Here is a 25608-nt window from a genome sequence, read left to right as displayed (position 1 = left end):
CTACCCGACAGAGCTTATATCTTCTCCCTTAAATCTGTGCCTCCTTTAGCCTCATTCTCTCCATTTTATCTCTAGCACTAGACAGAGTGTCTTAGATACCCAGAATGTGTTGTTTATGGAGTGAGTGAAGGCATCAGAACTTCCTTGACACTGCAGAAGTGGCTAAAGGTTGCATTAGTACCAAAGGAGAAAGTTTTCTTAATCTGCTTACTGGATCCACAGACATGGAAAAACACGACAAATGACTGGCTGTCATGTGGGGTTTAAATACTAGGGCAGAAAGTGAAGAGGAACTAAAAAGCCTCTTGATGAAAGTGAAAGAGGAGAGCGAAAAAGTTAGCTTAAAGCTCAACATTCAGAAAACGAAGATCATGGCATCCGGTCCCATCACTTCATGGGAAATAGATGGGGAAACAGTGGAAACACTGTCACACTTTATTTTGGGGGGCTCCAAAATCACTGTAGATGGTGATTGCAGCCATGAAATTAAAAGACGCTTACTCCTTGGAAGAAAAGTTATGACCAACCTAGATAGTATATTCAAAAGCAGAGACATTACTTTGCCGACTAAGGTCCATCTAGTCAAAGCTATGGTTTTTCCAGTGGTCATGTATGGATGTGAGAGTTGGACTGTGAAGAAGCCTGAGCACCGAAGAATTGATGCTTTTGAACTGTGGTGTTGGAGAAGACTCTTGAGAGTCCCTTGGACTGCAAGGAATTCCAACCAGTCCATTCTGAAGGAGATCAGCCCTGGGATTTCTTTGGAAGGAATAATGCTAAAGCTGAAACTCCAGTACTTTGTCCACCTGATGCGAAGAGTTGACTCACTGGAAAAGACTCTGATGATGGGAGGGATTGGAGGCAGGAGGAGAAGGGGACGACAGAAGATGAGATGGCTGGATGGCATCCCTGAGTCAATGGACGTGAGTCTGGGTGAACTCTGGGAGTTGGAGATGGACAGGAAAGCCTGGCGTGCTGCGATTCATGGGGTCAGAAAGAGTCGGACATGACTGAGCAACTGAACTGCACTGAACTGATATTCCTTTTAACTCATTATACAAACTAGCAGAGAGAAAATGTGGATCAGAGAACACAAACCACAAGATGCTTTGAAGATAGCATTTGCAGTTTTATATAAATGTAATCACATGTCCATGGTTTTAGAAAAGGCAGAGGAACCAGAAATCAAATTGCCAATATCTGCTGGATCATCGAAAAAACAAGAGAGTTCCAGAGAAACATCTATTTCTGCTTTATTGACTATGGCTTTGACTGTGTGGATCACAATAAACTGTGGAAAATTCTGAAAGATGGGAATAGCCAGACCACCTGACCTGCCTCTTGAGAAAACTGTATGCAGGTCAGGAAGCAACAGTTAACACTGGACATGGAACAACAGACTGGGTCCAAATAGGAAAAGGAGTACGTCAAGGCTGTGTATTGTCACCCTGCTTATTTAACTTATATGCAGAGTACATCATGAGAAACGCTGGGCTGGAAGAAGCACAAGCTGGAATCAAGATTGCCAGGAGAAATATCAATAACCTCAGATATGCAGATGACACCACCCTTATGGCAGAAATTGAAGAGGAACTAAAAAGCCTCTTGATGAAAGTGAAAAAGGAGAGTGAAAACAGTTGGCTTAAAGCTCAGCATTCAGAAAACTAAGACCATGGCATCGGGTCCCATCACTTCATAGCAAATAGGGAAACAGTAGAAACAGTGGCTGACTTTATTTTTCTTGGCTCCAAAATCACTGCATGGTGATTGCAGCCATGAAATTAAAAGTCACTTACTCCTTGGAAGGAGAGTTGTAATGAACCTAGACAGCATATTAACAAGCAGAGACATTACTTTGCCAACAAAGGTCCGTCGGTTTCGGTGAACTCCAGGAGTTGGTGATGGACAGGGAGGCCTGGCGTGCTGCGGTTCATGGAGTCACAAAGAGTCAGACACGACTGAGCGACTGAACTGAACTGAATCACGTGTACACTCAGTAAAGCTCTGGAAAAGCATTAGCAGCATATTCTGCCCTCTCTTCCTAAATTACACCTTCAGTGCGAGAGCAGAGGTGCGGTACAAATGTTTAACAACTGGCGTTCTTGAGAAAAAAATGTCGTGACTTGAAGGACTTGCCAATTTCCACAGTGTAAATACTCCCACTTGACTGATTTTAAGTTGCCAATGTGACCGCACTGAACACAGAGCTGGGAAGAGACCGTGTGCTGTTATATAATATTTCCACCCTCCAGGGACAGTAGATGTAAACAGCCTGAAGAGCACAAATATTAAAATGCAAAGTTTTAATATTTATTACCTTTGTTTTAATATATTTAGTTTACATGATTTAATTTTTAATAGTGACTGGGTTCAATAACCAGCTCACAAAACTCCTGATATATTTAACAATCAGGATGAACCAAATCAGAATTGGAGTGCCCCCATAAAGTGAATTAGTAAATCATGCTCCTTTAAATAAATGTACATTGATTACAACGAAATAACATAGCCTTTGGAATTAAGCAAGCCTGGGTGCAGATCCTTGGTCCCCTACCAGCTGTTGACCTTTGCAAGTTATTTAATCTCTCTGAAACTTAGTCCCTTCCCCTGAAAAATTAGGAGCTAATTCTTACAAGGTTGTTTTAAGGAGTAACTGAGAAAAGTAACTCAAGTACTCTATTGTACGTGCATTGTACTGCTTTGTTGACATAGTAGTTATCATTTTCTCAATCTCCAAATCCATTATTCCTGATTATTTTGATAGTTTGATCACACTTTTTTTTTCTTCAGGAAGATCTCCACATCCTACAAGGCAAATAAAGCCCCTATCTTTCTATTTGCATACTATTTACAAGCCTTCTCTTTATCTATACTGTTACAACGTAGGGGAGAAGTGGAAATCTACAGAAATTAAATGAAAGAGTGAAACCACAACAAACACAATAGTATGTTTCATTGTGATATTAGGCTCAATTTCGCCTCAGTTAGGCCAAATGAGCCTTTCATTTCATTTTCAAATGAAAAATGAATACATTTTTCAACAGTATTGAAAAATGACTTGATACTTCTTATTTCAGTATTTGCAGAAACATTTTCCTCTGTTTATGGAAGCATTTTCCTCTCATCTTATTTTGAAAGATGAGAACCAAATCTGTCTTCCTAGTTTAATCTATGATCACAATAGCATAATGATTTCTTATTTTGTTATATTTCCCCACATCAGCAACACATGGATTTGATTTTAAAAGAAAAAAGGATACCCAATTTATTTCTTCCACTCACTTTTTTCCTAAAAGCCAATTTCATATATAGCTGGATCTCAGTGTTGTTACAAATGTATTGATTATTTTGGAGCAAATGAGATCTCATGAAATAAATCTCTTCTGACTTGACAAGATGATATGGTAGCCCTTCATTTGTTGCTACCAAAATGATTCATTTAGAAGATGAGCCTCAGTTAAGGCTTGTTCTTCCTTTATTTCAGTAAGGAGCTGAAGAATGCTAAAGGGAGCATTCCTGCTAAATGCATACAAAGTCACTTCTCTATCTGATATAATACTTACGAGTCTGCGCTTGATTATGTACTAATGTACTGTGCTATTGATTGATTAGTCAAGGCAATGAATTATTATTCTCGAATTGCTACTTGCAAGGCTTTTTAACTATCTTAAAAAACAAACTAACGGTTCAAGAAAAAGCTTTAAAAATAAATGGGTGCCAAAAGAACATAATTCACCATCTAAGCAGTTTGGTTGGGAGAAAAAAAATATATATATTAACTTCATCTAGTCCTTGGGGCTTTGTAGCAATAAATATTGATTTGATATGAAAAATAGCTATCCGCTGGAGTTAATAGTGTTAAGGATACTTTACCTGTTAAAAGAAGGAAAATGTAACAAAATGAGCTCTGGGGCTCTGCTGGTGAGCAGAACCATTGTATGTTAATAGTTGTATTGCATAAAACACCATTCTTCATTGATCTTGGTTTTTTTTTTGGAAACCAGGTGCAACATTGCTGAGAAAGCATTTCACCCATGTTCCAGTGATTTTCTTTTCATCCCCACCCCCACCAATGCCAGGTTTTTCCTTTAAGCTATAAGTTAAATTGGAAGGGTTCTAGCAAGGGCAAAATTTAAAATGTGTGCCCATATTTGAAAATGAAAAGCATGCACGCACACACACACCACAGCATTTTTAGAACTTAAAACCTACTGTTAGCTGTTGTTAGAACTTAGCACCTTCTGCCAGCCATTTTCAGAACTGACACCCTCTCGCACAGTGCCGCAGTACCGCGCCCCATTCTCAGTGGACAGCAACCTGTCCGTGGTGTGTGTGAACTGGAGCGACTCCTTCCTGCTGAATGGGCGGCTGAAGGAGTTCGTCCTGACCGACAGAGGACAGCGCCTCTACAGTGGCCTCGACACCACCCTCTATATCCCGAGGACCGCGGACAAAAGTGAGTCTCCTGCCCCCATTTCTCGGTGCGTAAGGAGCTGGGTTTCCCAGCTTTCCAAGATGCTCGATCTGAAAAGGTGACCCGCAGACATTCAGCATTAACACGTCCTGGGTTAAGTGACCACTTACGGAAACATGACTGCTCTGTGTTGACCTGCCTGGCGCACTGCATTTGGGATGCAGTCCTCGGGGCACTGCTTCCACTGACCTGAGGGTCCCCGGGAACAAGACAGGAGGGCAGGTTGTGTGTGCCAGAGAAATAGCACTCACTAGCCACGTAGTTGTTGTTCAGTTGCTAAGTCATGTCTGACTCTGGACACCATGGACTGCAGCACACCAGGCTTCCCTGACCTTCACTATCTCCCAGAGTTTGCTCAAACTCACCTCTTCTTGAATCACTGATGCCATGAGCAATGCCTGAAATAATACACTTTTAGGCACTTTGGAGTTTTTCTTGAAGCACCCCCAACGGAGTTAGGCCATGACCATCTCCCGATATTAAGGACCCTGAATAAGGGCTTTTCTTAACCAACCTCCGTATCTGTTCTTGAAATAACAACCCTCTTCCCTCTGACACTGAATTCCTTCACCCTATTTAATTACATGTGCTGCTTCTGTTTGCTATGTTTTTAACTTGAAATGAGAAAATGCTTTATAAGATACTATTTTCTGAGGATCAACATGGCCATAGGACCAATGGATGAGAGGTCATTTTGAACAATCTGGGTTTCTACAATGAATTAATTAGTGGTGGTTTTTTTTTTTTTTTTTTGGTTTTGATTTTAGTTTCCTTGAAAATATGTACTATTTATTTTGACTAAAATGTGCAGGTAAACAATGAGCTCCAGTATTGCATTTATAGCACTTGAAACTAATCAATAACATTTTTACAACAATCCAGCTACACATTTTTGTGGTCACAGTTCTTGGTCACCTGGGCAGCTTGTTGTGATGCGGAAATAGCCCACAGTTAGGAGATTCATGTTCTACCCCTGGCCGGGCCTTTAACCATCTGTGTGACCTTACAAGACTCACTTCCCACGGGGTCCTGAGTACTGGAAGAAGTATTTAGGCCATTTGATTTCCAGGATCCCTTTTGAGCTGTCCTGCTTAGTAAGAAACTATGGGTCCCCTAGTGAAGGAAGACCTGTGAGTTTTAAAGAAACAGGTTCAGATCATATGCAGAACAAGATACACTATGTATTGGGTTGGCCCAAAAGTTTGTTTGCATTTTTCTGTAATAGCTTATGGAAAAAGCCAAATGAACTTCTGGGCCAACCCAATATTATCCTTTACTCCTCTGATAATTCTTTCCCTTTGCTAGATAACTTCTGAACTTTTTTAGTTCTGTTACTTATACATATGCTATTACTATAATAATCGCTGGCTTCCTTGATAGTTTTTAACTTTGAAATTAAAGTTTACATAGTAGATAAAACCTCAAAACTTGCTGTGGAATCCTGTTTTTAGACTATTTCATGGTCTAATATATTGCTTTTCTGAAACTGTGCCCGCTATTTGCTGATGTTGAATAACTAAGTCATCTACCTCTTGTTTAGCTTTCTTTTTCCAGGTCATCTGCACTACAGAAGAAGGAAGTGCTAAGACGCCTTTGATCCAATATGATACCTCCACTGGATTTGGTAAATATTTAACTCAAATTATATTTAGTGTAGCATTTGCTCATTTTGCTAAAGAAACATGTATGTTTATTTGTATATACTTGTTTGTTTATGCATATATATATGTGTGTGTATATATATATAAGTATATACACATCTTAGCATAGACTATATGGAAGAAATTGTGTTAAGTGTTGTAAGAATTTGTTTTTAAATCCTCATGAAACTTACATTAGGCAAGGGGTTAGGGTATGCTCTTAAAATGCCAAATCATTGAATTGTAGATGCAGAGATATATGACAAAACTTCTCTCCTAATCAAAAATTCTGTCAATAAAGAGCCCTATGAATTTGTTTACCAAGAAAAAAAAAGTGAATTTATAGAGGAAGTCAGAGGAAAGAGAAAATACTCTAATACCAATTTGTGTTAATCATAACAAAAATATTCCAGATTCAGAGACTAAAATAATGAATTTGGGAAATTTCTGTCTTGTATCCTCTGTAAAAGATTATGATTGACTGTTAATACCAGGTAATTTAGTTGAAGTGGTGAAATTGCAATTTTTATGGAGCATCTTTTAAATTGAGTTTTCCACATAATGTTTGCATCTAACATGAAATAATTTACAATTTCAAAGGGCAAGTTAGAGAAATGCCAAATCTTTTCTATTAAAGTAGAATCGAGACTACTACCCTATTTTAAATTCCAGTAAGTAATGTTCTATCTACTTTGGATGCCTATTTAGTTTGCTTAAAAAAAAATTCTGAAACACAGGTGTACATACATACTGTTATTAAAGATAACTTCAGTCTATAAAAATAATGAAGTATTATTCTGTTCCCAGACATTACATGTCTGGATGCCATGTAAAATCTCTTGTAATACCTAATGCATAGTGTATTTCATCTTACATAATAGCAGCTGTGGGACAGAGCAGACCTCATTCGGTCTTCTTTTAGGAACCCCAATGTTTCCACAAGTGGAAAGATTAAGACCTGAGGGACATGGTGACTTATCCAAGAATGCCCCCTGCAAGCTCATTCAGTTCAGTCGCTCAGTCTTGTCCAACTCTTTGTGACCCCATAAACCACAGCACACCAGGCCTCCCTGTCCATCACCAACTCCCAGAGTCCACCCAAACTCATCCATTGAGTCAGTGATGCCATCCAACCGTCTCATCCTCTGTCGTCCCCTTCTGCTCTTGCCCTCAATCTTTCCCAGCATCAAGGTCTTTTCAAATGAATCAGTTCTTTGCATCAGGTGGCCAAAGTATTAGACTTTCAGCTTCAACATCAGTCCTTTCAATGAACACCCAGGACTGATTTCCTTTAGGATGGACTGGTTGGATCTCCTTGCAGTCCAAGGGGACTCTCAAGAGTCTTCTGCAACACCACAGTTCAAAAGCATCAATTCTTCGGTGCTCAGCTTTCTGGTGTAGTCCAACTCTTACATCCATACATGACTACTGGAAAAACCATAGCCTTGACTAGATGGACTTTTCTTGGCAAAGTAATGTCTCTGCTTTTTAATATGCTGTCTAGGTTGGTCATAACGTTCCTTCCAAGGAGGAAGCATCTTTTAATTTCATGGCTGCAATCACCATCTGCAGTGATTTTGGAGCCCCCCAAAATAAAGTCAGCCACTGTTTCCACTGTTTCCCCATCTATTTGCCATGAAGTGATGGGACCGGATGCCATGACCTTAGTTTTCTGAGTGTTGAGCTTTAAGCCAACTGTTTTCACTCTCCTCATTCACTTTCATCAAAAGGCTGTTTAGTTCTTCTTCACTTTCTGCGCAAGCTCATTACTGAGAAGTTAAACATGGTTTTTTGGTAGACTCCTGGTCCCATGATTTTTCTTTAGCAGGCTTTCTCAAATTTAAGAGTAGATAAGAATCATCTTGCTGATTTTATTTATTATATCCTTTCCAGGGCCCTGGTGGAGATTTTGAGTCAGGTGGGTGTAGGAGTCTGCTCTTTTAAACAGGTTCTGCCCAGTGATACTGACACAGGGAGCGGGACCATGTGATGCGTAAAACCACATGTGATCTCACCAATCTAGTCTCCCTGGCCAGTGGGGAGTGTGCCTTCCCTAGAGACAGACAATTAACAGGATGGGGTTTACTCTGACTCCACCTCTGGGTTGGGTTTTTCTTTGGAGTCAAAGGGAATTGACTTACCCCCAGGAATTCCTTACCCTGACCATGAGTTTCCCACTTGATGAGTGGAGTCCCTTAAAATGAAAGGGTACTTTGCAAAGAGAAACAGGGATGAAGAGACATGATCTGGTCTGGATTTTCAAGCTCTTCATAACAAAGGTGAAATCTCCTCTCAGTTCATGAATACAAATTGGGGTCTCATTGCTGAAAGGAGGAAAACCGAAAACCATGTGAAGTTATGGAAGATTCCAAGATGTATTGTCCAACATCACATTAATTTGTATAACTTTAAAAATGTTTCTGTTCCCTTACATGAAGGCACCTTCAAGCAGGAAATTCACACAGATCTCATCTCCATCCAACTGGTGGGAGAGCTGTTTCCCTTTTGAGGCTTCCCCTGGACAGGCTACCCTACATCCCCCTGAGTCCTCTTGAGCAAGGGGTCCACTGGGACCGTTAGATCCGCTTCTGGAGTTACAGCCCATGCTCCACATGGAGAAAGTGCAACTCTTCAGTGCCTAGGCAAAAACCGTTGTGTTGTTTTTTTAATCAAATAACACACATTGGTTCCTAATTAGAGGAATTCCGATCTGCTGGAGCTTGATCAGAATTTTGACACCCACACTTCATTTTAGAGATGAGGCCCAGAGAGGCAGAGTGACTTTTTTAGGACAGAGCTATCAGAAAGAGCTAGGGTTAGCAAAATATATCCCTCATGGCATTCAAATTTTAAGTCACCCTCTCTCCCTCCTTGAAACATCTTCCCCCCAGCACTGAACACTTCCCCTTTGATCCACTTCCCCTGAGAATGTGGGTGTGAGGGCCAAGCAGGCCCAAGTAGTCCTTCAGGTGCTGAAAGGGCAGAAGGCCGTCCACAGAGCAGGCATTTGCAGCTGTGTCTGTCTGTCCTTCTTCCTCTTGACCGTTTGTTGTTGTTGTTCAGTCACACAGTCATGTCTGATTCTTTGTGACCACATGGACTGCAGCACACCAGCCTTCCCTGTTCATCACCAACTCCCAAAACTTACTCAAACTCATGTTCATCGAGTCAGTGATGCCATCCAGCCATCTCATCCTCTGTTATCCCCTTCTCCTCCTGCCTTCAATCTTTCCCAGCATCAGGGTCTTTTCCAATGAGTTGGCTCTTCACAATGAGGTGGCCAATGTACTGGACATCAGCTTCAGCATCAGTCCTTCCAGTGAAGATCCAGTGTTGATTTCCTTTAGGATGGACTAGTTGGATCTCCTTGCAGTCCAAGGGACTCTCAAGAGTCTTCTCCAACACCACAGTTCAAAGCATCAATTCTTTGGCACTCAGCCTTCTCTGTGGTCTAACTCTCACATCCATACATGGCTACTGGAAAAACCATAGCTTGGACTATACAGATGTTTGTCAGCAAAGTGATATCTCTGCTTTTTAATACACTGTCTAGGTTTGTCATTGATTTTCTTTCAAGGAGCAAGTGTCTTTTAATTTCATGGCATCAGTCACCATCTGCAGTACTTTTGGAGCCCAAGAAAATAAAGTCTGTCATTGTTTCTATTTTTTCCCCATCTACTTGCCATGAAGAGATGGGACTGGACGCCATGATCTTAGTTTCTTGAATGTTGAGTTTTAAGTCAGCTTTTTCATTCTCTTATTTCATCAAGAGGCTCTTTAGTATCTCTTCACTTTCTGCCATTAGGGTGACATCATCTACATATTTGAGGTTATTAATATTCTTCTGGCAATCTTGATTCCAGCTTGAGCTTCATTCAGCATTACAGCACAGCATTTCACATGATGTACTCTGCATATAAATTAAATAAGCAGGGTGACAATACACAGCCTTGACATGCTCCTTTCCCAATTTTGAACCAGAGCATTGTTCCATGTCCAGTTCTAACTGTTGTTTCTTGACCTACATACAGGTATCTCAGGAGGCAGGCAAGGTGGTTTGGTATTCTCATCTCTTAAAGAAGTTTCTGCAGTTTGTGCTATGAGCCTTGGCTTTAGAAAAGCAGCTCCCTGGATCTCTGCTTATGCTAGTCTAATGGCAGCTGCCACAGATCCTGAGGCCTCTAAATGGGCCCTAGCAAGGGGCTAGGCTTGAAATGATCTCTTGAGATGATGAGATGATGAGATGATCTCTAGACTCTCTCCTGCTCAGGTCAGCAGGCTGATGGCAGGATTCCACCACCTTACCCTGCCCTGAAGTGGACCCGGAAGCCTTTCCTACCTGCCTGGCCCATTCCAGTTCTCCCAGGGCATTTGAATGATGACTTGCAGAGCTCTTGCTGCTTAACCGAGGGGCCAGAGCACAAGAAGTAAAGAAACTGTATGTTAATGAGTGCAGGCTATTAACAGCCCAACAGAAAATGGGATCTGCTGTCTCAGTATCTGGTTTGCACAGAACTTCAGGGAACAGGGCAGTTACAGGAAGTGAGGGCACAGCTATGTGTGTCGTGTGATGAGGTGTCTGTTGCAATATTTGTCTTGGTTCCAGCCCCTCACGTGAGCCCAGAAAGGACTTTGCTCCCAAGGCACATAGCTGTGACTTAGGCTTTCTCCAGGGTTACTTCTCGTGGGTGCAGATGTGCCCAGTTGTGTCCAATTCTTTGCAGCCCGACAGAAGGTTACTTTGATAACCCTCTTGAAAATCTCCTCATCCTGCCTCCAACTGTGTTTCCAGGGAATGTGCCAGGGCAGCTGCCATTTCCAACCTGAGAAGTGTTAGCAGGGTCTCCTGAGGGTCGTCAGGGTCTCCTTACACCCCGCTGACCCACCGTACCATCTTCCCAGCCTGAGCACAAGTGCGCCCAAACACTATAAATTCCTGTCTAGTTTATTATCAAACAACAGAGCAAGAAGTCACAAATTTGCCTTTTGAAATAACATTTCCCTTTTCTGTCCTTGGGTTTTGCAGGCCTGGTGCTGACAACTCCTGGAGAAAAGAAAGGATCAGGAAGCAAAAGCATGGAGTTCTACAGCGAGTTGTGGTTCATAGTGTTAATGGCAGTGCTGGGCTTGATTTTGTTGGCCATTTTCCTGTCCCTGATACTACAGAGAAAAATCCGCAAAGAACCATATATCAGAGAGAGGCCTCCCCTAGTGCCTCTTCCAAAACGAACGTCTCCACTGAATGTCTACCCACCCGGGGAAACCCATGTGGTATGTTCCTAAAGGCAGCCTCACTTCTCTCCCAATGGACTAGAATATTTGTTTTTATTTAGAAGGAAAGATTTTCAAAACCATAGTAGCAAGGGACTAGATAACAGTTCAGTCTGGCTAAATGCGGGGCCAGGGGAGGCTAACCCTCGAACAGTATTCTCAGCTTTGGCTGCTCATTAGATATTTATATTTAATTGTTTATTTGGCTTTGCTGGGTCTTAGTTGTGACACTCAGAATCTTCCATCTTCATTAAGGCATGTGGGGTCTTTAGTGGCAGCCTATGGGATCTAGTTCCCCAACCAGGGATTTAACCTGGGCCCTCTGCATTGGGAGAATGAAGTCTTAGCCATTGGACCACCAAGGAAGTCCCTTGGTTGCACAATAGAATCACCTAGTACTAGAGACAGAATCTTGGAGTGTAACCCCCAAATTAATATGTTGAAACCGTAGTCCCAAATGTGATGGTATCTGGGAGGAAGGGCTTTGAGAGGCAATTAGGTCGTGAGGGTGCAGCTTCATGACTGGGATCAATGCCCTTATAAAAGAGACTCCAGGGAGTTCCCCTGTCCCTTCCACCATGTGGGGACCAGGAAGTGTGCCCCCATCACAATTTCAATCTGTTGGCCCCTTGATATTGGACTTCCCAACCCCCAGAGTTTAAGAAATAAATTAGTGTTGTCTCTAGGCCACCCAGTCCATAGTGTTCTATTATAGCATTAGGCTAAGACATCTGGGAAACTGGAAAATACCAATGCCTGGGCTTTATCCCAGAAATTCTGATTTCACTGGCCTTGGATGGGACCTGGGGATTGGTATTCCTTTTCTAACTTCAAAAGTGATTCTAATGTGCCCAAGAGGTGAATATGTCTGCTCTGTAGTTATGTCAGGGCATGGCAGAGAAGAGTTGTATGTTGAAATCAACTGGAGAATTTACAGGTTATGTTACTGTGAAACTTGGAAGATTAGAGATAAAAGGGAAGATGGGGAGGGATTTAAGTGCTAGCAGTGCTGGGTCTGTCCTTGGCCATAACACCCTGCACCAGGGCGGATGGATGGCTCTTTGTGGCTCCAGACCACCCACTGCCAAGACAGAGGTCGGGCAACAATTCAGGGGCTAAAGGTAAAGGCATTGCCCCACAGAGCACTAATTGAAGGTGTAAAGGAGACTGATCCCCACGGTGCACTCTGGAGTGGGGCTGTGTCTGCCTGGGCCAGGAAAGGCTGTAATTTCTAATCTCCCCAGGCACCAGTCTGCTCCGCAAACTGTGTGCCAAAACCCATCTGCCTCATGGGACATCTTCCCCCAGTTTGCACTAGACTCTGTGTGAGCTGGTGGCTACTGTGTGTAGCTGAAATTCTGATCACCAGTTCCAGTGTGTAGGGGAGGTTTTCCACACCAGAACACAATTCTCTGACACCAGCTGGGTGCCTTCCAATTCAATTCAATTCTGTCGCTATCTACCCAGAAATAGCCTCAGATACCACCAGAGTCTCAGTCCTATGAGACTCTTGCCTGCTCTGTGTCCCCTTCCTGCCAACTTCAGACAAGTCTAGGCTGTGACTACTGGCTACAGATTGGAGGTTCCAATGACCCACTCCTTCAGTTTTTTTAATTTGTTAACGAATTTAACAAATGGTAACAAATTTTCAATTCACTGTCATTTCCAAGATCACAAAGCATGAGTTTAGTCAGCTAGTTTAAGTGCAGGTTTTACTTCTACAGTCAGCCCTACATATGTGTAAGTTACACTGACACCCACACCGGGCTGACTGTAAGATCTGAGCTTTCTTGGATTTTGGTACCCATGGAGGGGACGGTTCCTGGAGCCAATTCCCCTTGGATATGGAGGAACAATTGTATTTACTGGCTTGTAGATTCTTTCATTCTCTGAAATACTAAAAAATAATGCAGTGTCATTTTGGACTAAGCAATTAGTTTCTACTAACTGATTTAAATTGCAGAACTCTTTATGTTATGAAAATGCATCTCCAGATAGTAGTAATGTGTGGCTATGATTATGCTGTCCTTGGAGAAACACGAAGAATTTGTTTTTATTTTAATTTTATTAAAATATAGTTGATTTATAATGTGTTGATTTTGCTGAAGGACAGAGAGTTTCAGTTATACATATATATATTCATTTTCATATTTTTTCCATTGTATATTATCAAAGGATACTGAGCATAATTCCCCTGCTGTACAGTAGGACCTAGTTATTTATCCACCCTATACAGTAGTTTCCATCTACTAATTCCAAACTCCCAGTCCTTACCGCCTCCATATCCCTGCCCCTTGGCAACCGCAAGTCTGTTCTCTGTGCCCTTGACATATTTTAGATTCTACCATAGGTATTATCAACTTCCCTAGTGGCTCAGATGGTAAAGTGTCTGTCTACAATGCGGGAGACCCGGGTTCGATCCCTGGGTTGGGAAGATCCCCTGGAGAAGGAAATGGCAATCCACTCCAGGACTATTGCCTGGAAAATCCCATGGACAGAGGAGCCTGGTAGGCTACAGCCCATGGGGTCGCGAAGAGTCGGACACGACTAAGCCACTTCACTTCACTTCACTTCACTTCACTTCACAGGTATTATCATATAGCATTTGTCTTTGACTTTGGCTTACTTCACTTAATATGATAATCTCTAGGTCCTTCCTTCCATGTTACTACAGATGGCATTATTTCATTGTTATGGCTGAGTAAATATTCCACTGTGTAAAACAACACATCTTCTTTATCCATTCATCTGTTGATAGACTTAAGTTGTTTCCATATCTTGGGTATTGTAAATAGTGCTGTTATGAACATTGTGGCTGCATGTGTCTTTGCAAACTAGAGTTTTATCTGGCCATATGCCCAAGGAGTAGGATCACTGGATCATAGGACAACCGTATTTTCAGTTTTTTGAGGAACCTCCATGTTGTTTTCCGTAGTGGCTGTACCAATTGAGATTCCTACCATGTGTGTAGGAGAGTTCCCTCCTCTGCCAGCATTTATTGTTTGTGACTTTGTTTCTGCTGGCCATTCTGATGAGTGTGAGGTGGTATCTCATTGTAGTTTTGATGTGCATTCATCAAATAATTAGCAATATTGAGCATCTTTTCATGTGTTTATTGACCATCTGTGTGTCTTCTTTGGAGAAATGTCTATTTAGGTCTTTGGCTCATTTTTTAAATGGGTTGTTTATTTTTCTTTATTGAGTTGTATGAACCATTTATATATTCTGGAAATTAAGCCTTTGTTGGGCTTACATATTTGCAAATATTTTTTCCCAGTCCATAAGTTTCCTTTTCATTTGGTTTATGGTTTCCTTTGTTGTGCAAAAGTGTCTAAGTTTGATTAGGCCCCATTTGATGATTTTTGGCTTTTATTTCTATTGCCTTGGGAGACTGACCTAAGAAAACATTAGTACGATTTATGTCAGAGAATGTTTGATCTGTATTCCCTTCTAAGAGTCTGATGGTGTCGTGTCTTGTATTTAAGACTTTAAGCCATTTTGAGTATATTTTTGTGCATGGTATGAGGGTGTATTCTAATTTCATTGACATGTATGTGGTTGTCCAGCTTTCCCAACACCACTGTTGAAGAGATTCTCCTTCCCCATTGTATTTTCTTGTTTCCTTCGTTAATTGACCATACATGTGTGTATTTATTTCTGAGCTCTTTATTCAGTTTGATTGATCCACATGACTTTTTGTGCCAATCCCATATTGTTGTGATTACTGTAGTTTTGTAATAATGTCCCACAACCCACTCTTTGGGTTCAAACAATTGGCTAGGAAAACTCACAAAACCGAGAGAAACATTTTACTTACTGGACTTCATCCTAATCTCAAAGAAGCGCAATGCCAACAAATGTTTAAACTAACATACAGTTGTACTCATTTCACATGCTAGCAAGATAATGCTCAAAATCCTTCAAGCTAGGCTTCAACAGTATGTGAACTGAGAACTTCCAAACATACAAGCTGGATTTAGAAAAGGCAGAGGGACCAGAGATCAAGTTGCCAACATCTGCTGGATCATAGAAAAAGCAAGAGAATTCCAGAAATGCATCTGCTTCATTGATTACACTAAAGCCTTTGACTGTGTGGATCACAACAAACTGTGGAAAATTCTTCAAGAGATGGGAACACCAGTCCACCTGACCTGTCTCCTGAGAAATCTGTATGCAAGTCAAGAAGCAACAATTAGAACCAGACATGGAACAAAAGACTGGTTCCAAATTGAGAAAGGAGTATATCAAGGCTGTATATTGTCACCCTGCTTATTTAACTTATATGCAGAGTACATCATGTAAAATGCTGGGCTGGATGAATCACAAGCTGGAATCAAGATTGCTGGGAGAAATATCAGCAACCTCAGATATGCACATGATACAACCCTAATGGCAGAAAGTGAAGAGGAACTAAAGAGCATCTTGTCGAAGGTAAAAGAGGAGAGTGAAAGAGCTGGCTTAAAACTCAACATTCAAGAAACGAAGATCATGGCATCCAGTCCCATCACTTCATGGCAAATAGATGGGGAAAAGTGGAAACAGTGGTAGATTTTATTTTATTGAGCACCAGAATTACTGTGGATGGTGACTGCAGCCATGAAAATAAAAGACACTTTCTCCTTGGGAGAAAAGCTATGACAAACCTAGACAGTATATTAAAAAGCAGAGACATTACTTTGCCAAAAAAGGTCTGTATAGTCCAAGCTATGTTTTTTCCAGTAGTCATGTATGGATGTGAGAGTTGAACCATAAAGAAGGCTGAGCACCAAAGAACTGATGCCTTTGAACTGTGGTGCTGGAGAAGACTCTTGAGAGTCCTTTGGACTGTGAGGAGATCTCACCAGTCAATCCTAAAGGAAATCAGTCCTGGGTGTTCACTGGAAGGACTGATGTTGAAGCTAAACCTCGAATACTTAGGCCACTGATGCAAAGAGCCAACTCATTGGAAAAGACCTTGGTGCTGGGAAAGATTGAGGGCAGGAAGAGAAGAGGGCAACAGAGGATAAGATGTTTGGATGGAATCACTGACTCAGTGGACATGAGTTTTAGCAAGCTCTGGAAGATAATGAAGAACAGGGAAGCCTGGCATGCTGCAGTTCATGGGGTTACAGAGAGTCGCACAAGACTTAGCGACTGAACAACAAATGATTTGAGAAGTCCTGTGCCAGAATCCAGACAAAGATCAAATATGTATTTCTCATTATAAATCAGTTATCACAGCATCATCCAAATTAAGCACAGAAACCTGGTCAGAGTGCTTGAGTTTCAAGACTTCATGACATAGAAATGAAGGAATGATAGCACTGCCCACCTTCAGACCTGTTCACTTTTCAAGGACAGAGCAATGAGCAGACGAAAAAGTCGCGAGGAAGTGAGATCACAGCCAAGTAGCAGAAGCCTTGGGGGCACAAGAGAGCCACAGTCTCTCAGAGACCCATGGACTGTGGCTGGTGCAGGAAGCAGCCAGGGGACAGTGACTGGGTGGTGGGAAAGCAACAAAGATGCTCTCTATCCCCTGGCCCTTGACTCCTTGAACAACCAGGTCCTCTCTCCTGGCTCCTCCTCCAAACCTCCTTCCTCCCTGAGCATCTGGGTCCTCGTGCAGGCCAGCTGCTGAATGTATGGCTGCTGAGTGATCAGTTCAAGCTGGGGGCAACGTGCTTCTGTTCAGGGGAGAGTCCTGAGGAGACTCTCCTTGAGGGGCTGACACTGCAGAGTTTTCCCTTGTTGGATAGTGACGTTCTCTGCACTGATGGAGAGAGGAGCCAGGAAGGCTGGAAAGGTCTGTTTAGCTGACCTGGGAGATGACTCAGATCACCCTTGGGACCCATCGAGTGTGTGGAGAAGGTGGATGGGGTGGTCGCTCAGGTACTTCTCTATAACACGATGTGAGTTATAGGAGACAAACCCACAGGCCAGTAGCATCCAGAACTGGGTTCAGGGATCATTTCTGTCCCTCAACCCATCCCTCCAGACAGGCCCCTCTGCCTGGTAGCCTGTCCTGAGGAGGAATCTAGTTTTGCCTCTTGGGTTGAGTTGGTGATCAAGAAGCAAGCAGGTCATTTCTATGGGCAAGTTGATATCGGGACAGTTCCTTTGCATGGGGTTTTCCTGAGTCTTGTTAAGCATGATTTTGTCCAAGTGAGGCTCCTAAATATCGGTATCAGCATCACCTGGGAGGCAGTCCTGAGTCTCAGAGGAGGAAACCGGAGAATCCGCCATTTCCAGCAGCCTCGGGAGGTCTGAGCTCAGTGAAGTTTGAAGACAGCCCTCAATGAATGAAAAGATGATTTCATTGCTGGAGCTTTGTATACAGTCCCATAGCTAGTAGAACCTGTGCAGGAAGGTGACTGTACAATTCCATTTATGTGAGGTATTGACATAGTCAAAGTCAGGGAAGCAAAGCCCAGAGGGGTATTGCCAGGAGCTGGGGCAGAGGGGAATGGGCAGTTGCTGTGATCAGGTGGAAAGTTTCAGTGATGAATGATGCACTTCTAGAACTCTGCTGTACCACATGCTCCTACAAAGAGCAATGCAGTGTTGTTGAGAGGTTAGATCGCTTACTTTAATACAATCAAATTTAAAAATAAAACAGGTGAAACTACTGATGAGTCCGACAAGACCCAGGCCAAGCTACACGTGGGGCCAGACACAGGCTTCAGCCGGGAGAAGCTGACAAATTCAAACCCCTCCTCCTCTGTTCCCGAGAACATCTGAGTACAGCAGGGCACCCTGCCCCCACCTCACCCACAATCCACTTCTGCTGAGGGTCCTAGACGGAGTGAGGAAGGGAAGGAATAGGAAGCCGGAGGCTATGGGCCCAGAGAAGTGGCTCGTAGTAGGCAGAGAGGGTGCTATTTTCAGGTTCTGGAGGGTTCACAGAAGTGGCATCTGGGGTATACCAGAGTGCCAGCAACATTTGCCCAAACCCACTGAATCACAGTGTAATTCTACCCAGTGGACAAAAGATCCTTGCAAGCCTGTTTTTCTCAGACCTTATTGATACTATTCTCATCAAGTTGGAGACTTGGATGAACATTAGCAAACATTATTCAAACTAAAGAGAAGACACTTTGCATTAGGAGAGCAAAACCAGGAGCTGAAATAGATGTCCATGGGCTCCAGAATCTGCAGGTAAGAATCTGAACAGGAGCGGGCTGCATTCACCTGCTCAGTTTCACTGACTGCCTTGCTTTTCACCTGAGTACTAGGTACCAATGCAACACACACACACCCACACACACCTGAGTACTAGGTACCAATGCAACACACACAAACACACACACACCCTCATCACGTGACAAGCTGTGGTCTCAGTTCTGCTGTAATCCTGTCCCAGGCACTCCTGTCCTCTGAACAGCTAAGATACTCTTTGAGGTCAGAGACAAATTGGCAAAAGAATTTAAAGCTCCACCCTGAACAGAGGTAAATGGATGGGTCAGTAGTGCCAGAGAATGAGAGAACTGTTTGTATTGTTTAATACTAATTTTTTTTTTTAACATTTTCAAAATGACACAGCATAAATTGAGTCCAGCTAAGTTTAAGTGCAGGTTTTACTTGCACGGTCAGCCCAAGTCTCTACAGGTTCCCTACCCACAGACAGACGGCTGACCGTGGGTCTGGAGCATCCTCAAATTCTGATACAAGGCCAAGGTTTGAGGCCCATCCCCCTTGCAAATTGAAGGATAACTGTAATGTAATTACTGATTTGAAGATCCTTTCATTCTTTAATAATAAATGTCAGCATGGTGCTAAGTCTCTGCTCACCAAATCTTTTATGTTGTAGAACTCTACATATCTGAAAATGCATCTCCAAATAGCATTAATGTTTGGATATGCTTATGCTGCCTATGGAGAAACATAAAGAATTTGGTTTTTGTTTGTTTGTTTTGTTTTATTGAAGTAGAGCTGATTTACAATGTTGTGGTAATGTCTGCTGTACAACAAAGTGATTCAATTATACATATATATTTATGCATTCTTTTTTATATTCTTTTCCACTATGGCTTATCTGAGGATATTGAATATGGTTCTCTGTGCTGTAGAGTAGGACCTTGTTTATTCATTATATATAAAATTCTTTGTATCTGCTAATCCCAAACTCCCTATCCATTCCTCCCCCATTTACCTCCCCACTGGCAAACAAAAGTGTGTTCTCTATGTTTGTGAGTCTGTTTCTGTTGTATATGGGTTCGTTTGTTTTGTATTTTAGATTCCATCATAAGTAATATGGTATGGTATTTGTCTTTCTCTCTGACTTACTTCACTTGGTGTGATAATCTCTAGGCCCATCCATGTTGCTCCAAATGGCATTATTTCATTCTTTTTTGTGGCTGAGTAATAGTCCATTGTATATATGTACTACATCTTCTTTATCCATTGCTCTGTTGATGGGCATTTAATTTGTTTCTGTATCTTGACTTTGTAAATAACCCTGCTGTGAACACCGGGGTATATATATATTTTTAATTTATTTTTAATTGAAGGATAATTGCTTTACAATGTTGGTTTGATTTCTGCCATACACCAACATGAATTAGCCATGAGTATATATATGTCCCCTCGCTCTTGAACCTCCCTCCCACCTCCCACCTTTTCCCACCCCTATAGGTTGTTGGAGAAGGCAATGGCAACCCACTCCAGTACTCTCGCCTGGAAAAGCCCATGAACGGAGGAGCCTGGTAAGCTGCAGTCCATGGGGTCACTAGGAGTCAGACACGACTGAGTTTCACTTTCATGCATTGGAGAAGGAAATGGCAACCCACTCCAGTGTTCTTTCCTGGAGAATCCCAGGGACAGGGGAGCCTGGTGGGCTGCCATCTCTGGGGTTGCACAGAGTTGGACACGACTGAAGCGACTTAGCAGCAGCGGCAGCAGCAGCGGCAGCAGCAGCGGCAGCAGCGGAGAAGGCAATGGCAACCCACTCCAGTACTCTTGCCTGGAAAATCCCATGGACGGAGGAGCCTGGCAGGCTGCAGTCAATGGCGTCTCCAAGAGTCGGATACGACTGAGCGTCTTCTCTTTCACTTTTCACTTTGATGCATTGGAGAAGGAAATGGCACCCCACTCCAGTATTCTTGCCTGGAGAATCTCAAGGACGGGGGAGCCTGGTGGGCTGCCGTCTATGGGGTTGCACAGAGTCGGACACAACTGAAGCGACTTAGCAGCATAGGTTGTTACAGAGCTTCAGTTTGAGCTGCCTGAGTCATACAGCAAGTTTCTATTGGTTACATGTATCTTTTTGAATTGATTTTTTTTTTTTTGCTGGATATATGCCCAGGGGTGGGATTGCTGGATCATATGGTAGCTCTATTTTTAGTTTTTTGAGGACCCTCCATACTTTTTTTCACAGTTGCTGCACCAGTTCACATTCCCACCAGTAATACAAGAGGGTTCCCTTTTCTGTACAGCCACTCTTGCATTTGTTGTTTGTAGACTTTTTAATGATGGCCATTCTGATCAGTGTGAGATGGTACCTCATTGTAATTTTGATTTGCATTTCTTTAGTAGTTAGTGACACTGACCATCTTTTCATGTACCTTGTGGCCATCCTTCTGTCCATTTCCCCACTGGATTGTTTGTGTTTTGTTAGTTGTATGAGATGTTTGTATATTTTAGAAATTAAGCCATCTTTTGCATTATTTTCAAGCATTTTCTCCTAATTTATAGGTTGTCTTTTTTTTTTTTTTAAATAGTTTCCTTTGCTGTGCAAAAGCTGATAAGTTTGCTTAGGTCTCATTTTGTTTTATCTTTGCTTTTATTTCTATTACTTAAGGAAACTGACTTTTAAAAATCTTTGGTACAATTTATACTAGAGAATGCTTTGCCTATGTTCTCTTCTAGGAATTTGATAGTATCATGTCGTATATTTAAGTCTTTGAGCCAGTTTTAGCTTATTTTTGTGTATGATATGAAGGAGTCCTCTAACTTCATTGATTTACATGTGGCTGTCCAGCTTTCCCCAAATCACTTGCTGAATAAACTCTCTTTTCCCCATTGTATATTTTTGCTTCCTTTGTTGATGATTAATTGACCATAGAGTTTATTAATTGACCATTGAGTTTATTTCTGGGCTCTTTATTCTGTTCCACTGGTCCAGATGTTTTTTGTTCCAGTACCAAACCCTGTTTTGATTACTGTAGCTTTGTAGTATTGTCTGAAGCCTAGGAAGATTATGCCTTCTGCTTTGTTCTTTTTCTTCAAGATTCCTTTTGCAATTCTGAGATTTTTATAGTTCCATAGAAATTTTAGGGTTATTTGTTCTTGTTCTGAGAAAAATGACATGGTTAATTTGATAGGTATTGCATTAAATGTATAGATTACTTTGGGCAGTATGGCTATTTTCACGAATTTAATTCTTCCAATCCAAGAGCATGAAATGTCTTTCCATTTCTTTGAGTCTTTTTCAGTTTACTTTATTAATTTTTTGTAGTTGTCAGCATATAAATTTGTCACCGCCTTTGTGATTATTCTGTTTTTTTTTTTGATGCAACTTGAAAAGAGATTGTCTGATATTTCAGTTAGTGTAAAGAAATACAACTGATTTCTGCGTGTTAATTTTGTATCCTGCTAACTTTCTGAATCAGTTTATCAGTTCTAGTAGTTTCTATAAGGTGTCATTTTCTATATATATAGTATTTTGTTGTCTGTATATAATTAACAATTTTACCTCTGCCTTACCAATTTTACCCGTCCCGAGCGCGGGACGGGTCCCCGGTCTTGCCCCCCCGCGGGCCGGGGTACCAATTTTGGTACCCTTTTAAAATTTCTTTTATGATTGCAGTGTCTAAGACTTCCAATTCTGCTCTGAGTGGAAGGTGTGACAGTGGGCATCCTTGTCTTGTATATTTTAGCACAAAGGATTTCAGCTTTTCACCATTAAACATTACACTGGCTGTGAGTCCATCATAAACAGCTTTTATTATGTTTATTTTCCCTTTCTACATACTTTCATATGGGTTTTTTTTTAATCATGAATGAATGCTGAATTTTATCAAATGCTTTTTCGGTATCTGTTGAGATGACCATGTGGTATTTGTCGTTTCTTTTGCTAGTGAGGTATTTCACATCAACTAATTAGCATATCGTGAACCATCCTGTGACACTGCAATGAACCAAATTGCTTGTGCCACGTGATATTTTTTATGTGTCTTTGGATTCAATTTCCTAATATTTTGTTGAGAACTTTTGCATCTATATTCATCAATGATATTGGCCTATAATTTTCTTTTTTGGTCGTGACTTTGGTTGTGGTATCAGGGTGATGGTGTCTCCATGGAATGCCTTTTGGAGTGTTTCCTGTTCTTCAGTCTTTTGGAACAGTTTGAAAAGGATCAATACAAGTTCTTCTTTGTATACTTGGTAGAATTTGCCTGGGAAGACATCCGGTCCTGGAGTTTTGTTTGTAACTTTTGTTTGTTTATTTATAGACTCTGTTTCACTTCTAGTGATTGCTCTGTTCAAGCTATCAATTTCTTCTTCAGTTTGGTACACTTTAAGTTTCTCAAAACTTGCCCTTTTCTTCTAGGTTGTTGAATTTGTTGGCATGTAATTCCTCATAGTATTCTCTTATATATTTTTTCATTTCTGTGGTATCAGTTGTCATTTCTCTTCTCCTTCTTATTTTCTTTGTATCTTCTCCTGTCTTTTGGTCTTGCTAAGCCTGGCGAGAAGTTTGTCAATTTTGTTTACCACCTCAAAGAACCAGCCCTTCCTGTTGTTTTTTTCCCCTAAACTTTAAAATCTCTAATTTATTTATTTCATCTCTGATCTTTGTTATTTGCTTCTTTCTGCCAGCTTTAGGTTTTGTTTGTTCCTTTCCTAACTCTTAGGTGGTGGATTGAATTGTTAGAGATTTTTCTTGTTTCTTAAAGAAGTTCTGAAGAGCTATGAACTCCCATCTCACCAGAACTATTCTCATGCATCACACAGATTTTGTATGGTTGTGTTTTCATTGTCATTTGCCTCAAGGTATTTTTAATTTCTGCCTTTTTTTTATCTTTCAGAGAACATTTTTTATTTTTCTTGTTTATTTTATATTGAAGTATAGTATTTTGGAATGATGTGTTAGTTTCAGCTGTACAGCAAAGTGATTTTGTTATACATGTTCACTCGCTAAGTTGTGTCCAACTCTTTACAACACATGGACTGCAGGATTGCAGAATTTCCTTTAGGATTGACTGGTTTGATCTCCTTCCTGTCCAAGGTACTCTCAAGAGTCTTTTCTAGCACCACAGTTCAAAAACATTAATTCTTCAGTGCTTAGTCTTCTTTATGATTCAACGCTCACATTTGTACATGACTACTGGAAAAACCGTAGCTTTGACTAGATGGACTTTGTAAGCAAAGTGATGTTTCTGATTTTTAATACACTGTCTAGGTTTATCACAGCTTTTCTTCCAAGGAGCAAGTGTTTTTTAATTTCATTGCTGCAGTCACTGTCCACAGTGATTTTAGAGCCCAGAAAAACAAAATCTGCCACTGTTTCCACTTTTTCCATCTATTGGCCATAAAGTGATAGGACTGGATGTGATGATCTTCATTTTTTGAATGCTGAGTTTTATGTCAGATTTTTCACTCTCCTTTATTACTTTCATCAAGAGGCTCTTTAGTTCTTCTTCACTTTCTGTTAGTAGGGTGGTATCATCTGCGTATCTGAGGTTGTTGATTCAGATATGCTGTGCTTCATCCAGACCAGCATTTCATATAATGTACTCTGCAAACAAGTTGAATAAGCATGGTGACAAAACAAAGCCTTCACTGCTTTCCCAACTTTTTTTAGTCTGTTGTTCCATGTGTGGTTCTAACTGTTGCTTCTTGACCTGCATACACGTTTCTCAGGAGGCAGATAAGGCGATTTGGTATTCCCAACTCACTGTGATCCACACAGTCAAAAACTTTAGTGTAGTCAATGAAGCAGAAGTAGATGCTTTTTGGAATTCCCTTGCCTTCTCTATGATCCTGCAAATGTTGGCACTGTGATCTCTGGTTCCTCTGCCTATTCTAAACCCATCTTGTACATCTGGAAGTTCTTGGTTCACATACTGCTGAAGCTTAGCTTGACAGATTTTGAGCATAACGTTACTAGCATGTGAAATGAGTGTGATTGTACAGAAGTTTGAACATTCTTTGACACTGCCCTTCTTTGAGATTGGAATGAAAACTTACCTTTTCCAGTCCTATGGCCACTGTTGAGTTTTCCAAATTGCTGGCATATTGACTGCAGCACTTTCACAGCGTCATCTTTTAGGATTTGAAATAGCTCTGCTGGAATTCCATCATTTCCACTAGCTTTGTTCGTAGTAATATTTCCTAAGGCCTACCTGACTTCACACGCCAGGATTTCTGGCTCTAGGTGACTGACCACACCATCGTGCTTATCCAGGTCATTAGGACCTTTTTTATATACTACTTCTGTGTATTCCTGCCACCTCTTCTTAATCTCTTCTGCTTCTGTTAGGTCCTTGCCATTTCTGTCCTTTATTGAGCCCATCTTTGCATGAAATGTTCCCTTGGTATCTCTAATTTTCTTGCAGAGATCTCTAGTCTTTCCTGTTCTATTGTTTTCCTCTCTTTCTTTGCATTGTTCACTTAGGGTTTTCTTGTCTTTCCTTGCTATTGTCTGGAAATCTGCACTCTGTTGAGTGTATCTTTCTCTTTCTCTTTTGCCTTTCTCTCTTCTCTTCTTTCCTCTGCTATTTGTAAGCCCTCCTCAGAAAACCACTTTGCCTTCTTGCATTTCTTTTTCTTGAAGATGGTTTGGTCACTGGCTCTTGTACAGTGTTACAAACCTCTGTCCATAGTTCTTCAGGCACTTGGTCTACCAGATCTAATCCCTTGAATCTGTTTGTCACTTGCACTGTATAAACATTAGGGATTTGATTTAGGTCATAAGTGAGTGATCTAATGATTTTTCTCTATTTTCTTCAATTTAAGCCTGAATTTTGCAATAAGGAGTTCATGATCAGAGCCACAGTCAGCTCCACAGCCACAGTCTTATTTTTGCTGATTGTATAGAGCTTCTCTATCTTTAGCTGCTCACTGGTAAAGAATCTGCTTGCCAATGAAGGAGACTCGGGTTCAATTCCTGGGTAAGAAGATCCCCTGAAGAAGGACATAGCAACCCACTCAAAGATTCTTGCCTGGGAAATCCCATGTACAGAAGAGCCTGGTGGGCTACAGTCTATGGGTTCTCAAAAGAGTCAGCCACAACAGTGACTAAAC

The 25608-nt window shown here is 41.4% G+C and overlaps 1 protein-coding gene across 1 annotated transcript in view; it reads left to right on the top strand.

Moving 5' to 3' along the window:
- The window catches only part of USH2A (usherin), a 939490-nt gene that overhangs the window by 895857 nt on the left and 18025 nt on the right, over window positions 1–25608 (top strand). The window contains exons 67-69 of the mRNA XM_069544562.1: window positions 4280–4456; window positions 6015–6098; window positions 11141–11385. Of these exons, the coding sequence (XP_069400663.1) occupies window positions 4280–4456; window positions 6015–6098; window positions 11141–11385 (506 nt within the window). The remainder of the gene's footprint in view (window positions 1–4279; window positions 4457–6014; window positions 6099–11140; window positions 11386–25608) is intronic.

Source organism: Ovis canadensis, chromosome 12 (assembly GCF_042477335.2).
Source record: "Ovis canadensis isolate MfBH-ARS-UI-01 breed Bighorn chromosome 12, ARS-UI_OviCan_v2, whole genome shotgun sequence".
Taxonomy (NCBI): domain Eukaryota; kingdom Metazoa; phylum Chordata; class Mammalia; order Artiodactyla; family Bovidae; genus Ovis; species Ovis canadensis.
The sequence above is the reverse complement of the archived record's forward strand: the minus strand, read 5'-3'. Positions and strand labels throughout refer to the sequence as shown.